Here is a 16,106-nt window from a genome sequence, read left to right as displayed (position 1 = left end):
GGGTGATGGGAGACCCCTTGGACCATACCTCACCCCACCCCATCTTGGTCTGAACACTTCAGGCTGGGGTGGCCCCTGAGGGCACCTGTTCAGTGGAGGGTCCTTGGAAAAGGCTCCATCAGCTCTCTCCTTCCAGGTGGGCCATTGGCGAGACGGGGGTCAGCTGGGGGTGGGGGCCCTGAGCACTGACCATCTCCCACAGCCACTTGGGACAACTTCCACCTCCCCAGGAGCCCAAGAAAAAAAGAGACATTTTCCAAAGAGAAGGCTTTCAGGCCCGTGGGCACGCTGAGCAAGTGCCCCTGTGACAATTTCTTACCCAGAGATGCTCCAAGTAGGTCTGATTGCCAGGGGCAGGGCTCACCAGCACAGAGCTGGGCACTGGGGTCAGGGCGATTATTCTGGGCCTGTGTGGCTCTCACCAGGTTCTGGGATACCTAGGGGATCCCAGGCACTCAGGTGGGGAGAGCCAGGGCCCAGCCTTGGCATAGCCTTGCCCTTCAGCCCTGCCTGAGAGCCCCTCTTCCTCCAGGCCCCCGTCCCTGATCTGGTTCAGGCCAAAGCCTGAGAGAAGGTTGCTCCCCCGGGGCCCCAGGTACCCCCTCCTTTTTCTCTTCCTGCTTATTCCAACACCACTCTCCCCCAGTCAGTCCGTGGGAAGAATGCTGTGTCCTCTGAATGGGGGCCAAGAGTGACAGGTGGTGGCAGTCCGAGCTGCATGGCCCCTGGTGTAAGAGATCCTCTCCTCCGTCCCCGCCTCCCCTGTGGGCGCCCCTGCCTCCGCCTCTGCCCACCCGGCCCAGCCCCTTACAACTGCCCCAGGACTGCTCCGGGGAAGCCGCTGCACGACAGACGGCCACCAGGCTGCCCCTCTCTGCTTCAGGTACCTTTCTCCCCTCAGTCAGCTGGCCCCGGCATCCTCTCGACCTGACAAGAGGAGGAATCCGGCAGCCTGATATACCTCATGCTTCTTTCTGCAGCTAGCAAGACTTGAGTTAGACAAGCAGAAGCATACGCCTCCCTACCTCATGGCGACAGAAAACGGAGCAGTTGAGCTGGGAATCCAGAGCTCGTCAACAGGTGCCAAGCTGGGCCAGGAGACGGGGGGGGGAGGAGGTTGGGTGTTTGAATCCAGGTTTGGGCTGGTTCCTCAGTGGTAGTTTCGTGCCCTAGCCTCCTTGTATGGTGCATGGGGGACTCAGAAATCAGAATTCTCTCTGGGTAGGACTGGGCTGGATTAAGAGCCTACGTGAACTCCTTCCCAGGGAGACCAGGAAAATGTAAAGCTCCCATGGACAGCACCTAAACACAGGGCAAGAGATGGCGGGGTATCCAGGCCTACCAGGGAACCAGAAGCCCTTACAGGCCTCTGTGATCCCAGCAGCCCATCTCTAGAGCCCGTCAAGTGGCTCCGGAGGCTCCATGGAACCAGCCTTTGCAAACTGTTGCCTTGGTGGGGACCTGGACCCAGAGCTGGTCTTTGGCCAGCCTGGCTGGGAAAAGAGGGGGCAGAGGGTGAATCCTGATGGGTGTCCCACCTCCTCTACAGACAAGGCACATCAAGATGCAGCAGCTGAAGGACCCCCGGCTACAGAGAAAGACCCTAGCCTCTCAGACCCGAAGAAGGAACCTAGCCCCCTAGACCCACAGAAGGAAACTGTCCCCCCAGACCCAAAGAAGGAACTTGGCTCCCCAGATCCAAATAATGAACCTGGTCCTCCAGATCCAAACAAGGAACCTGCCCCCCCAGATCCAAAGAAGAAAACTGATCCCCCAGACCCAAAGAAAGAACCTGGCCCCCCAGATCCAAACAAGGAAACTAGCCTCCTAGGTCCAAAGAAAAAACCTGGCCTCCCAGATCCAAAGAGGGAAACTGGTCCCCCAGATCCAAAGAAAGAACCTGGCCCCCCAGACCCGAAGAAGGAACCTGACCCCCCAGACTCAAAGAAGGAATCTGGCCCCCCAGATCCAAAGAAAGAACCTGATCCCCCAGACCCAAAGAAAGAACCTGGACCCCCAGATCCAAACAAGGAAAGTGGACCCCCAGATCCAAAGAAAATTGGCTCCCCAGACCCAAAGAAAGAACCTGGTCTCCCAGATCCAAAGAAGGAAAGTGGCCCCCCAGACCCAAAGAAAGAACCTGGCCCTCCAAACTCAAAGAAGGAAACTGGCCCCCCAGATCCAAAGAATGAACCTGATCCCCCAGACCCAAAGAAAGAACCTGGCCCCCCAGATCCAAAGAAGGAAACTGGACCCCCAGATCCAAAGAAAATTGGCTCCCCAGACCCAAAGAAAGAACCTGGTCTCCCAGATCCAAAGAAGGAAACTGGCCCCCCAGATCCAAAGAAGAAAACTGGCCCCCCAGACCCAAAGAAAGAACCTGGCCCCCCAGACCCAAAGAAAGAACCTGGCCCCCCAGATCCAAACAAGGAAAGTGGACCCCCAGATCCAAAGAAAATTGGCTCCCCAGACCCAAAGAAAGAACCTGGACCCCCAGATCCAAAGAAGAAAACTGAACCCCCAGACCCAAAGAAGAAAACTGGCCCCCCAGACCCAAAGAAAGAACCTGGCCCCCCAGATCCAAAGAAGGAAACTGGACCCCCAGATCCAAAGAAAATTGGCTCCCCAGACCCAAAGAAAGAACCTGGTCTCCCAGATCCAAAGAAGGAAACTGGCCCCCCAGATCCAAAGAAAGAACCTGGCCCCCCAAACTCGAAGAAGGAATCTGGCCCCCCAGACCCAAAGAAAGAACCTGGCCCCCCAGACCCAAAGAAGAAAACTGAACCCCCAGACTCAAAGAAGAAAACTGGCCCCCCAGACCCAAAGAAAGAACCTGGCCCCCCAGACCCAAAGAAAGAACCTGGCCCCCCAGATCCAAAGAAGAAAACTGGCCCCCCAGACCCAAAGAAGAAAACTGGCCCCCCAGACCCAAAGAAAGAACCTGGCCCCCCAGACCCAAAGAAAGAACCTGGCCCCCCAGATCCAAAGAAGAAAACTGGCCCCCCAGATCCAAAGAAGAAAACTGGCCCCCCAGACCCAAAGAAAGAACCTGGCCCCCCAGACCCAAAGAAAGAACCTGGCCCCCCAGATCCAAAGAAGAAAACTGGCCCCCCAGACCCAAAGAAGAAAACTGGCCCCCCAGACCCAAAGAAAGAACCTGGCCCCCCAGATCCAAAGAAAGAACCTGGCCCCCCAGATCCAAAGAAGAAAACTGGCCCCCCAGACCCAAAGAAAGAATCTGGTCCCCCAGACCCAAAGAAAGAACCTGGTCCACCCACCCTGCAGAAAGGTGACGAAGTCCCTGCTTCAGAGAAAGGGGATGATGCCCCCGCCAAACCCTCAACTGGCAGCCAGGGCCCCGAGGGAGAAGGCGGCTTGGGTGAGTGTCCTGCGGAAGGCAGTGTGGGGCAGCCGGCAGCCCTGCCCCAGCAGACCCAAACTCCAGAAGCTGGGGCCGGTGTCAAGAAGCCCAACGAGGATGACAATCAGGGGACTTCAGGCAGCCAGGGTCCCGGAGAGCCCAAGGCAGGAAAGAAGGCTGCAGAGGGCGGAGCAGAGGCCAGGAGCGGCTTACCTGCCTTTTTACACAGCCCCAGCTGCCCTGCCATCGTCTCCAGGTGAATGCCCCCTGCCTGGGAGGGGGGAGGGTCCTGGGCTTTGTCCCCAGGGGTCAAGCTGAGCTCCTCTGTCCTGAGGATCATGGGGTGTACCCAGGGTGGAGCCGAGATGTCAGGAAGAAAGGATAATCCCTCTTTTTAGTATAATTGTCAGTATAACACGGAAAGATGACTCATGACAGATTGGTAGATCCTTACTAATACTTTCATCACTTTCTAATACTTTTTTACAATAAAGTGGCAGTCTTATGATGCAATCAATTACACTTACCTGAATGTTAATTATATTAATGAGGTAATTAATGATGTATTGTAAACCACAATAACACCATATCAATTTAAATTTTATATTAATATCAATTGCATTGCCACAGTTTTTATGAATCAAGAGCTATGTGATCTCCCTAATTATATCCACATAATGATTAACTATATCAACAATTTCATTAATAGTTATTAATAATCTATTAATGTGTTAATAGTAAAGATAATGATCACAATCATTTATGATAATATTAACATCGCTTAATTTTGTATAAAGTGAATTCGGATGCATTACCCCATGCATTGGGGGTCGGGGAAGGGGCAGGGTTATATTAGCTTCAGAGAGCAGACAAGCCTTTGGAAGCAAGAAGCCGTGCCAGGGGCCACAGTGGGGCTGTGGCTGCTAAGGGCATCACCTCTGTGTTCTCGCCTTCTAGCCCTGAGAAGCTGCTGGCCGAGAAGCCCCCAAATGAGGCATCGGAGCTCATCTTTGAAGGGGTGCCCATAACCCCCAGCCCCACGGATCCCGAACCAGCCAAGGAAGCAGAAGAAGGGAAAAACATCTTGGGAGGCAGCCAGGAGGAAGCAGGAGAGAAGGCTTCAGGCCAGGCTGGCCAGGCTAAGGTGCAAGGGGACACCTCGAGGGGGATCGAGTTCCAGGCTGTGTCCCCGGAGAGATCGGAGGTGGGGCAGGCCCTCTGTCCCACAGCCAGGGAGGAGGACTGCTTCCAGATTTTGGGTAGGCCAGGGGCAGGCATGGGCTGGGACTGCCTGTGGGCCAGGGAGGAGGGAAGGGGGTTCCCCAAGTCTCCTTAGTTTAGAGGACTGAACTGCCCTGAGTCACGCCTCACCCAGGCCGATTTGCCCAAGTGCCACACAGCTCCTGAAAGCAGGAGTTTCTAGTCCCTTTTGATGGATGGCTCATCATCCATCAAAAGCCAACAGGATCAGATAAGGGAAATGGAGTAAGTACTACAAAATCCATAGCTAGGATGGGGTTTGTACCGTCCGGACGACCTAACTCCAGAGCTCACTTTTGCTTTCTTTTACTTATGCTAAAATGGGACTTTGAAGAAAGTCAGGTATATTATTGGTGCAATACCAACTCTCTGGACAGTGCAATCTTAAATCAGTCGTAGAAGAACTAAAATGCCAACTTTTGGTAGTTAAACTACAGCCTGGACGGTGCAGGGAGGGTCATGGAGCCACAGAGGATTCGTGAGCTGAGGAGCACGGGTGTCTGTGCGGAAGCAGTGACCAAGTAAACTGCGCACGGGAGACGCTGCAGAACTGTGGCATGGATTAACTAATCATCAGACTAGGAGCGGGTGGTTTATTCAGCGGGCAGCAGGGAGCCTCCGAGCATGCGTGAGCTTGGCGAGTAGGTGAATAGGCCTGGGCAAAGGTGCGGCAAGGCTGGGGGTGGGGTGAGATGGGGTCAGGAGAGCCCAGAGTGTCCTGACACCCCCGCTCTGGGCCAAGGTGCCCTGGGAGACCCGCCAGCCTGCCTTGGTGAGCGGCACAGTGCCACCCAGACAGGGTGGGAGGGCCTGGCGGCTGGGCTGCAGCCAGGAGTCCTGCCTCCTTCCCCGAGCAGCGGCCGAGACCTCCGCCCCGCCCCGCCCTGAAATCACATCCTCAGGGTGACGGGACCTGAACAACCTCCAAGGGCCATCTGATTTATCACCAGCCCGGCTTGCCTGCCACCTCTTGCTATTTATAAAGAGGTTTCCGTTCCCTACGATTCAGCCCGTCGGCCTCCATGCCCCCGTTCCCTGTGGTTGTCACTAGGTGGCAGCCTCTCCCTACCAAACTCCTTCCTCCCGCTCTGTCTCCTGCCCGCTCTCCCTCCTCCACTGGGCCGCGCACAGCTTAGACACCCGTCCCACAGGTCAGTTTGTGGTGACATCTGAGGGGATGGTAGGCGCGTCCCATCACCTACCTCATCAGACATAGTGCCCCTAGCTGGCACTCCACCACTGTAGGTGTTCTTCTTTCAAGGGAAGTGCAGACCGCTGGGCAGGGTCTGAGTGGTCTAATCGGCCATCCCCATTTCTGCGCGGGGAGAGGCCGAGCCCCCCTCTGTCAGAGGCATTGTGCATGTTGGTGGCAGAGCTGAAATTGGAAACTGGCTCCCAGGCCCCTGTCCTGGAGCCAAGCTGTCCTCTAGGTCTCACTCAGTGAACTTCCCTGGATGGGCCCAGGCCGGGCGGGAGCGGGTGGTACCAGGGTGGATCCTCAGCAACCCCTGGCACTGACTGATGGTTCTGCTCTGCTCCAGACGATTGCCCACCACCCCCCGCCCCCTTCCCCCACCGCATTGTGGAGCTGAGGACGGGGAATGTCAACAGTCAATTCATCATGAACTCCAAGGAGGCGCTGGGCGGGTGAGTGCTGGGACCCTGAGCCCCCGCAGAGCACTGAACCCCCTGGGGCTTCACACCTTCCCTGTGTGAGGCCCCACCACACCCCACTGGCCGTGACCCACGTGGACACAATTGCTTCTAGTGGCTGCACCTGTCAGTTGCTGATGTCTAATGACGTCACTGTCACTCACACAGACACCTCCCCATTCGGGATTTTCTGTAGGGAGCACACAGTGTCTTCCTATCTGCCTCAGTTGCAGGCACCACACCGGCCCTCCCACGGTGATTTCCTGCCTTGTAGAAGGCACTGACGGGCTCCTCCTCTGGGGCCCAGAGCCCCCGGGCCCCTGCCTGCCACAAGCCTGTGAGTTGTCCCATCAGGGGCACCCTTCAGATCAGCCTGCCCTTTCCGTGTCCCCAGTTTGTGTAGTTCAGCCATTGTCCCCACAGCAGAGCTTCAGGAGGGAGTCAGGGGCTAGCTGGGGCGAGTGTCTCCAACTCAAGGTAGGGACCCAGGTGGGCACAGAGCACAGCCCCCCCTCAGCCCTTGTCCCTCGGAACCCTGCACTCCCAGCCTTTTCTCTCTCCAGTGGCAAGTTTGGAGCAGTCTGTACCTGCACAGAGAAAGCCACAGGCCTCAAGCTGGCAGCCAAGGTCATCAAGAAACAGACACCCAAAGACAAGGTAGTAGGGGGTGGGGGCTTGCTATGTGAAAGGGGGGGAGTCTTGGGGTGGGAGGCCCTCTCACCTCCCTCTACCCACGTGTCTGTCTAGATGGACAGACAGCCCTGCCACTGGGGCCCGATGCCCCTAAGTGAACCAGACACCTCCATTAGGGAACTTATCCCGGGACTCCCCCTTCTAGGCCCAGGACAGTCACGCCCTCCGCTTTGTTCAAGTCAGCACATTCTGATAAACGCAGGCTCTGGGCCAGGCCCTGCGCTGGGCACTGGGGTCCGGAAGTGGAGTGAATGTGGTCCCCACCCTCAGGGAGCACCAGGGGTGACAGGCCTGGTCTAGAGCTCTGCCTCCAGCTCCCAGCTCAGGTCCGTCTCAGCAGAGGCTGAGAGCAGAACTTGGGAAGGAAGGAGAAAAAAGGAAGGAAGGAAGGAAGGAAGGAAGGAAGGAAGGAAGGAAGGAAGGAAGGAAGGAAGGAAGGAAGGAAAGGAAAGGAAGGAAGGGGCTCTCATGGAGTGAGGGAGTCAGGGTGTGAGGAGGTGATGACAACCCAGCCACCTGGCGAGGTGAGAGCTGTAACTGGGCAAAGCTAGGCCAGGGCAGGCGTGGTGAGGAGGGAGCAGAGGGGGCTCCTGTTTCAGCCTGTGGGGTCAGCAAAGCTTCCTGGACTGGCTGTCTCCTTATGAGGAAGACAATGAGGAAGGAGGGACCGTGGGAGCAGAGGCCTGAGTGCTGGAAACAGCAGGTGACTGCCGGGGAGCCTTGAGTTGAGGCAGGAGGAGCCGGGGAGCGAGGTTATGGGCATTCCAGGCAGAGAGCACAGCACACAGAGACCCAGAGCCCAGGATGAGTATGAGAAGCAGCTCTGAGTGCTGCAGCCCTGAACTCCTCGCCTAGCTCTCCATGCCGTTGGAAGGCACATGTTTTCTTTCTGACTCTGTCTTTCTCTGCCTCTTTCCCTTGACGGGCCCGGGTCCGTGTCACTGACTGCTGGGTCCCCGGGCCTCTATCGTGGACCTGGCTCAGTGTAGATGTTCAGTCCCTAGGTGCTGTGTGAAAGAATTGGAGGCAGCATTGATTAACTAATTACCCAGCAATTTTTTGTACCATTCACCATACGAGGGAAATGGCAGTGAACTAAACACGTCCCTGCCCTATGGGTTGCCATGCTGGAGAAGGGAAAAAAGTAAAGGCAGCTAAGAAACAGGGAGTGTGGAGCTGATTCAGGTGGGTGAGGTTAGGCCTCCCTGTGGAATGAATGTATGTAAGATGAGGTTTGAGTGAAGGAATGGGAAAATGAGAGAGGTGAAGCAGTTTGGGCGGCGATACAGTGTTCTGGGGGCACAGTGCAGGGAGAGGCCAGATTTGTAGCGATCGCCGATTTCCGCGGTGTAAATATTTCTACCATAGCTGATTTCAAACTACCAATGTGACAACTGGCTTGAGAATTTTCTCAAAGTCACAAATGATGGTGGCTAAGGCTAGGAAGGCAGTGGTGGAGGAGGTGAGAAATTTCTGGATTTGAAATCTAGTTTGAACGTAGAGCCTGAAGATTTAGTGATGGATTGGATGCGAGGTGTGTGGGAGTGAGATTAAGAGAAGAATCTGGAATAGCTCCTACCTTTTAGTCCTGCACACCTGGGCGAAGAGTGAGGTCCTATTGCTAATGGGCAAGCTGAGGGCAACCCAGCTGGGGGGCAGGGGTGATATCAAGGGCTTGGTTTGGACATGGTAGATTGGAGATGCCTCGTAGACATCCAAGGGAAACGGCAGCTGGGCAGTTGGAGACATGGGCACGTTGAGTTCACAGGAGCGCTCAGAGGTGGAGATATGTATTTGGAGAGCTAGAACATTTGGGTGGAATTATGTAGTCACGGGGCTTGAGGAGCATGCACAAGGAGAAAGTGGAAGGAGGGGAGGGATGAGCGGGGAGGACTGAGCCTTTGGGATACCAGTGTTCGGTCAGGAGAAGAACCCCGAAGGCGTGGTGTCCCAACAGGAAGGACTGGGGTTTGTGAGGACACAGGCTTGAGGGTAGGGAGAGACGGGAGCCGAGGAGGCCAGCAAGGAGAAGGCTGGGCAGTGGTCTGGTCAGGGCGCAGGTACAGGGGGTGGAGGGCAGGGAGTGATGACACCTGGATGGTACCCCCAACTTCCTTGGCCCCCAGGAAATGGTGAAGCTTGAGATCGAGGTTATGAACCAGCTGAACCACCGCAATCTGATCCAGCTCTACGCAGCCATCGAGACGCCACAGGACATCGTCCTGTTCTTGGAGTAGTGAGTGCCAGCAGTGGGGGCAGGGGGCCGGGTGGGGTGCCAGAGGCCCGGGAGCAGCCTGTAGAGGGGTCTGTGCACGCAGCATCGAGGGCGGCGAGCTCTTCGAGAGGATTGTGGATGAGGACTATCAGCTGACCGAGGTGGATACCATGGTGTTTGTCAGGCAGATCTGCGACGGGATCCTCTTCATGCATAAGATGCGGGTTCTGCACCTGGACCTCAAGGTACTGGGGCTGGGGCCTCCTGGGAGGGGTCGGGGACAGTGTCCGACCACTTGAAATCAGCACTGCAACCATCCTCCCACCCCTTCTTCTCTTCTTCCATCCGTCCTTCCAACTGTAGACTCAAAAAGGGTTTATTGGGCACTCACTAAGTACCAGGAGTGGAGAATAAGACAGAAAACAAACAAACAAACAAAAGACTTGGTCCTCGCTCTTTGGCACTTCTAGTCTAATTCTAGGTTCTTGTCGAAAGTGTCTTTTGCAGCCCTGTGACCTCCAAGCTCAGTACCTCTCATAGAACTTACTAATAAGTGTTGCAAAAGCACCTACCTCGGTGCTGGGCCCTGAGAAACCTGGCCTGTGTCTGTTTATTTACTCAGCAAATATTTGTTGAGGGCCTGCTCCATGCCAGGCAGTGTTCTAGCTGGTGGAGATCCAGCGGTGAACCAAACAGATCAAAATGCCTGCCCTCGTGAAGCTTCCGTTCTAGAAGGGGAGTCAGAAAAACAAATCAGTAATATCCTGTCAGTGCAGCGATACACAGAGTAGACGCTAACATAAATGCTTATGAAAGAGTGTTTATATCCCCCTTCTGGCCTTGCCCAATACCTTGCCCACAGCAGGTTAGGAGAAGCAATAGATTTTACAATCAACTGGTAGTGGCTCCCCGGAGCTGAGTGACCTTGGCTGTGGTGTGGAGCAGGCAGGAGCAACACGATTGCCAGCCAGTCCCGTTCTTATGGCGAGTGTTAGTGTTCGTAGGGTAAGAGGCCAGGTGAGTAGAGGTGGAATACGCACTCCGAGGTGGGTTATACCCGTCAGCAAGGTGGACAGTACTTGCACGTTCATTTGATAAATACACACTGAGCACTTGCTAGTTTGCTGCTGTGCAGCGTGTGAGGCGTGGGCGTTACCGTAGGGCTGAGGAAGGGCACACCCTGCCCCAGGGAGCCTGCAAGCTCATGGGGGAAACAGACGTCCATCAAATAATGGCCAAATAAATAGATCATTTAACACCATCAAAAGCATTAGGAAAAAGTCCATGAGTGTTGGGGAGATGGGCGAGGGGAAAATGCAGAAGTGGGCAAAGGCCAGAGCATTTCAGGTCTGGAGCAGGCCAGGGAGCTGCTGCTGGGGCTGGCTCCACCCATCCCGTGTCATTAGGGGTCAGATGCCACTCAGGGTGCACACCCCTCCTGCCCAGGTGCCTGCCCCTCCCACCAGCCCACTGGGTCAGCTGTCCTGTTATTATCCCCGCTGATAAGGGAGGACGAGAGGACATAAGGAGATGGATTGCAATGGGGCCAACATGGCAGAAGGAGTTTAGGAGGCTGTTGAATTAAGCCAGGAGAGATATTATGGGCTGGAGCGAGTGGCAGTGAGGGATGGGAAGTAGCCAGACTATGGGTGCGTTCTGAAAATAGAGCCATTTGGATTTGCTGGTGGCTTGGGTGGGGGTAGGGGAAGGGGAGGGAAGGAAAGAGTAAGGGTGACCCCTGAATTTCCAGACGGCACCATATCATTAGAGGTTTGCCATTCCCCAGGGAAAGCCATTTTCTTTGGGGTAGAGCAGGGTCCCCAAGGAAAATGCAATGTCCCAGGAAGAAACTCAACCTTAAGCCTCTGTACCCCCAAATGGGCTTCGTTCAGAATAACAATAGTTTTTCATTAAAAAAAAAAAAAAAGACTTCACATTCAAGTAAGTTGAGTGAATCATTTTCCAGGCCAGGGCTTCTCAGAAAGTCTCACATCCTCCAAAAGGAGATCTATGTCTGTCTCGTTTCCCCAGCTGATTGTACCCTGGGACCTTTCTTTTCTTTCTTTTCTTTCCCTGTTTTGGTGGGACACCAGGTCGGGCTACTAAAGTCATCAGTGTCCTGCTCTAATGAATGCATCAGTGGGAAAAGGGCCTTCAGGAAGTGTGGCATTAGGGGCCTCCAGTCAGGTGCCCACAAAGCCCAGATGAATAACAGAACCGGGTTAAAGGGCCAGTCAGAAGGGTGGGGGCCCCCAGGGAACAGGAGGACCTCCCTGACTCAGAGGTCAGCGGCAGCTCATTCAGGCGGTGCGTGGCTGTGTGGCTGGGGCTTCGGCTGTCAGGAGGTGCTGAAAATCAGGAAATCAGGCTTTTTGTGCAAAATCTCCTGCCTTATCACCATGGTTAACTACTTAACATATTTCTGCCCTATATATAACCTCAGATTCACCCTGTGCCCTTGTGTTACACGCAGAGGAGATGGAGACCCCGAATGGGGAGGGACTAGCCTTGAAGTAGCTTCCTTCACATGCTCATCTGGGCTCGGAGCACAGGATTCTAGGAGCCCTGGCTGAGCCCCTACGGGCATCTTTGTTAGACTCTGAGGGTGGCGAACAAGGGGCCTGGAGAGGACCGTCCTTGCCCTGGAAGAACCAACCCTCCGGCGTTCTGTCTGCCGACCCCCACCCCGCAGAGCGCACTGTGGGTCGCTGTTGGCTGGCGGCAGAAAGAGTGACATCAAGAGACCAGCGCTGGGGCAGACAGTCCCGGGGTCAAGTCCTGGCTCCATCACTTACTTGTTGGGTGACTGTGGCCAAGTCACTTCTGTGTCTGAGCCTCAGTTTTCTCGACTGTGAAATGGGATGCAAAGTGAAAGCCTCTGCCTCATAGAGCGCTTGGGAGGATTAGCGAGCGAACATGTGGAAAGTGACCAACACGGGGCCTGACATTTTGTCGGTGATGTCGTCACCCCTAAACGGGGAGACAAGAGCAGCACATCTTAGAGCATGCCAGGAGCCCCTCCATTCCTGATAGGCTTCCTCCGGGGGCCCTGAGCTAGTGGGCTCTTCCTGTGGTCTCTGGACCTCCATATGCCCAGTGGTGGCCCTGAACTAGCCCCTCACCCGGGCACAGCTCTCCCCTGTGGGCCTCCGTCACTCCATCCGCAGACCTGCTAGAACGCTGTTGTTCTTTCATGGCCTTACATGAAGGAAAATACCACCCGCACCCATCCGGAAGCCTCGGAGTCCCTCTCAGGCTCTCAGGTTCCCCATCGGTGCCTGGAGCAGGTGGGCCTGGGGGTCTGGGATGGGCTGCTAATTCTGGCAGCCTGGGCTTCTGGCTGGACCTGGGGCTTAGGTGGCCCTGGATGGGGAGGGAGGGTGAGCTGGGTCAGAGGCCAATCCAGGCCACCCCTTCTCCTCAGCCAGAGAACATCCTGTGTGTCAACACCACGGGCCATTTGGTGAAGATCATTGACTTCGGCCTGGCACGGAGGTACCACCTGAGAGGGTGGGGAGGGCAGGGCGAGCCTCTGAGGAGGGCAGAGGGCAAGGGAGGGGTGGAGGGTGCCTGGGAACAGGCTGGGAGCTGTGCTCTGAGCGTTTGGTCTCACCCCCAGGTATAACCCCAACGAGAAGCTGAAGGTGAATTTTGGGACCCCAGAGTTCCTGTCACCTGAGGTGGTGAATTATGACCAAATCTCCGACAAGACAGACATGTGGAGTCTGGGGGTCATCACCTACATGCTGTGAGCCCCGAGGGGACACGGTGTTCCCGGGATTGGGGCACCTGGGTGGGCAGCTGAGGCCAAGACTGTCCTTGGGGTCCTGGGGAGGTGGTCCCACTGCCCCATTCACTCAGTCAGGGGTGTGCTGGGGGTTGGGAGTGCTAGGGAGAGCTAGGAAAGAGGAACCTTGTACCCATTTTATAAATGGAGAAACCAAGGCCCCTGAAGGTATAGCGTCCCAGTCCAGGGCTCTGGGCAGCAGATCTCTGGTGACCCAGGGTGGGGGCAGAGGGGTAGGGGACATTTCTTTGTGCGCTCACCGTTCCTCTTCTTCACTGTACCTTGGGAAGCTGGGATGATTATGCCCATTTTACAGATGAGAAGAGTGAGGCTCAGAGAGGGGAAGTGACTTGCCCAAGGTCACGCAGCCAGATTCAAACTCAGGTCTGTCCCACTTGAGAAGCTGGGGGTCTTTTCAGCACCTGGTGCTGCCTCCTAGGATCTCCCCCACCCCCAAACCCTCAAAAGTAACTTTCTAATCTCACTTTCCTGCCCCCTGCCGGCCCCCTCCTCCAGGCTGAGTGGCCTCTCCCCGTTCCTGGGAGATGATGACACAGAGACCCTGAACAATGTCCTATCTGGCAACTGGTACTTTGACGAGGAGACCTTCGAGGGTGTGTCAGATGAAGCCAAAGACTTCGTCTCCAACCTCATCGTCAAGGACCAGGGGTGAGGCTCCCCACAGGAAGTGGACGCCCTGTGTGCGGGCCCAGTGCGCGTGTGTGTGTGTGTGCAGGCTGGGTGGGAACTGCTGGAAGGCCTGCTGGGCTTCGATGCCATGTGAGCTTGCCACCCACCCTGGCCGTGCCGCCCCCGCCCTGCAGGGCCCGCATGAGTGCTGCCCAGTGCCTCGCCCACCCCTGGCTCAACAACCTGGCCGAGAAAGCCAAGCGCTGTAATCGACGCCTCAAGTCCCAGATCTTGCTTAAGAAATACCTCATGAAGAGACGCTGGAAGGTACTTCTGGGCTGGGGGTGGGGGGAGGGAGGGGCTGCAAGGCAGGAAGGGCTCCTGGCACGGGATCCCAGGCCCCAGATCCCAGGCCCCACCAGCCCTGCCTTGGCAGGTTCTGTGGACCAGGCCTGGCCCAGTCTGGAAAACAGGGCTGGCTTTTCTCTCTTTGTCCTGGGCTGGCTGCTGGCCCTCCACCCTGAGGAGGGGCGTCCATCTGGGGCTCGGGCTCAGGAAAAGGTCTCCGACCTCATCACAGGCTTCCTTCCTTCATTTTACAAATATTTATTGAGCCTCTACTGCTTCCATGCATTGGGGGTACACCAGCAGATAAAAGAGACAAGGATTTCAGCCTTTGTGGATTTACTTTGGGGCGGGGGTGGGGTGGGCGATAATAAAAGGGTTAAGGAAGGGCCCTAGAAAAGTAAGGAGAGTCAGGAGTGCCAGAGGGGAGGTCGCACTTCCAAGCTGGTGGTCAGGGCGCACTCCTTGAGAAGAAGAATGCGAACATGAACGAAGACCTGAAAGAGGTGAGGGGTGAACAGTGTGGTAATAGGGGAAGAGTGTCCCAGGCAGAGGGAACAGCCAGTGCAAAGGCCCTGAGGTAGAAGCATGGTGGGTGTGAGGAACAGGCAGGAAACCAGCATGGATGGGGTAGAAGGACCAAGGGGGTGGGGTGGGGAGTTGAGCTCAGAGGCAAGCGGGAAGCAGGGTGTGGAGGGACTCACTGGCCACGGGCAAGGGATTTATCTTTTACTTGGAGTGCTGTGAGCAGACCAATAGTCCGGCGGACAAATCTGTTGAATGAAGGAAGGACTCCTGTGGCCATTTTAAGTACCACACCCTCCCTGGCACCCAGCCCTCCCGCAGTAAAGGGGACCTTAGGAGACACTCAGCTGTCCCATAGCTTTTCCCCTGCCCTGACGCTGACTGGGGCCTCTCTCCCTCCTCCCCCAGAAAAACTTCATTGCTGTCAGCGCTGCCAATCGCTTCAAGAAGATCAGCAGCTCGGGGGCACTGATGGCTCTGGGGGTCTGAGCCCCAGGAGTGGCTGAGGCCCGGCTGCAGCTGCACGGCGGCCAGGGCTGAGGCCACACAGCCCAGAAGGCCAGAGCAGACGGGCCAGACCCCAGGGTGGGCTGGCCAGGACAAGGCTGCACCAGGCTTGGAGGCTCAGGGCTCCCCACGCCCCTGCTTCCCCGATGACAGCCGCCTCGGATGTGGTCTGAATCCGTCCTGCTAACGCCTTCCCAGACGGGGCTCCGGCCCTTCAGCCACAGCCCAGATGCCACGGGCCTGTGGATCCCTCCCCGGCTGCCTACTCTTGGAACTGCCGCCCTGCCCTGATCAGCCCCACCTGGGCATCCCTGGCCTGGGCTTTCTCCTAGCTGAAGTAAGAGGGCTGGGGGTTCCAGTGTGGGGGCTCCTGTGCCTGAGGATGGGAGGCTCTTGGTGGGGCAGGAAGGCAACAAAGCCGATTCCTGAGGCCCAGCTGCTGGGGAGACAGAGCAGGCTTTGTGAAAAAGGATCTTCGTGCCCTGCCCGCTTCCCCACACCCAACAGATAAGGCCCAGCACACACCAGCTGGCCAGGTCCGGCTCCCGCCCACCTTCCTTGCCGACCACCAACACACAGGAACTCCGTGTGAGAGAGAGGACGCCTGGCCCAGGCCTGGTGGAGGGGGCCGAGGCGGGGGAGCCTGGGGGACACGGGAGACCACCCTCGAGCTAGCTAGAGGGCCAAGCTGATTCAACCCAGTCATTCTGGGCCCCCATGCCAGGGGTCACCCTTGGGCCTCAGATGGTAAGGTCAGCAGGCCCAGGAAGAGTGGGAAGGCTGTGGGGCAGCCCCCAACCTGCTCTCAGCTTGTGCCTTGTAAATAAATGTACAGGTTGGACGTGGCCTCCTTCAGTCTGTGTTCACTTAGGGGAAGTCACGGACAACCTCTATTCATTGAAAACTGCCGTGTGCCAGGCGCCTTAAGGACATCTGTTGGTATGCAGTGTGGTGGTCACCAGCTCAGCCTTAGGAGCCAGCCTGCCCAGCGCGTGACGTGGGCAAGTGGCTTCCTCCCTTTGTGCCTCAGTTTCCTCATCTGTAGAAGGAGGTCACAGCACCAGCTAACATTTATTGGGCGACTGCGGTGTGTCAGGCTCTATTTTAGCATTTCTATGTATATTGACTCA

At 56.3% G+C, this 16,106-nt stretch overlaps 1 protein-coding gene across 1 annotated transcript; it reads left to right on the top strand.

Annotated features, from left to right (window-relative positions):
• The first annotated feature begins 760 nt into the window (after positions 1–760).
• On the top strand, positions 761–15,822 carry MYLK2 (myosin light chain kinase 2). Its single transcript, XM_071221773.1, has 14 exons — positions 761–883; positions 981–1,080; positions 1,550–1,606; positions 3,155–3,617; positions 4,319–4,620; positions 6,163–6,268; positions 6,838–6,931; positions 9,094–9,203; positions 9,286–9,427; positions 12,607–12,677; positions 12,802–12,930; positions 13,486–13,638; positions 13,794–13,926; positions 14,878–15,822. Exons 2-14 carry the CDS (start codon positions 1,029–1,031, stop codon positions 14,956–14,958), a joined length of 1,893 nt encoding a protein of 630 aa, XP_071077874.1. The 5' UTR covers positions 761–883; positions 981–1,028; the 3' UTR covers positions 14,959–15,822.
• Positions 15,823–16,106: the final 284 nt, after the last annotated feature.

The sequence above is a fragment of the Desmodus rotundus genome, chromosome 6, assembly GCF_022682495.2.
Source record: "Desmodus rotundus isolate HL8 chromosome 6, HLdesRot8A.1, whole genome shotgun sequence".
In the NCBI taxonomy this organism is placed as follows: domain Eukaryota; kingdom Metazoa; phylum Chordata; class Mammalia; order Chiroptera; family Phyllostomidae; genus Desmodus; species Desmodus rotundus.
Note: the sequence above shows the minus strand (reverse complement) of the source record. Positions and strands in the feature narration are given on the sequence as shown.

Coding starts and splice junctions, on each gene's coding strand:
- MYLK2 (XM_071221773.1), top strand. CDS start 1,029: ATGGCGACAGAAAACGGAGCAGTTGAGCTGGGAATCCAGAGCTCGTCA. Junction 1,081..1,549: donor AATCCAGAGCTCGTCAACAG/GTGCCAAGCTGG, acceptor CCTCCTCTACAG/ACAAGGCACATCAAGATGCA. Junction 13,639..13,793: donor CTCATCGTCAAGGACCAGGG/GTGAGGCTCCCC, acceptor CCCGCCCTGCAG/GGCCCGCATGAGTGCTGCCC.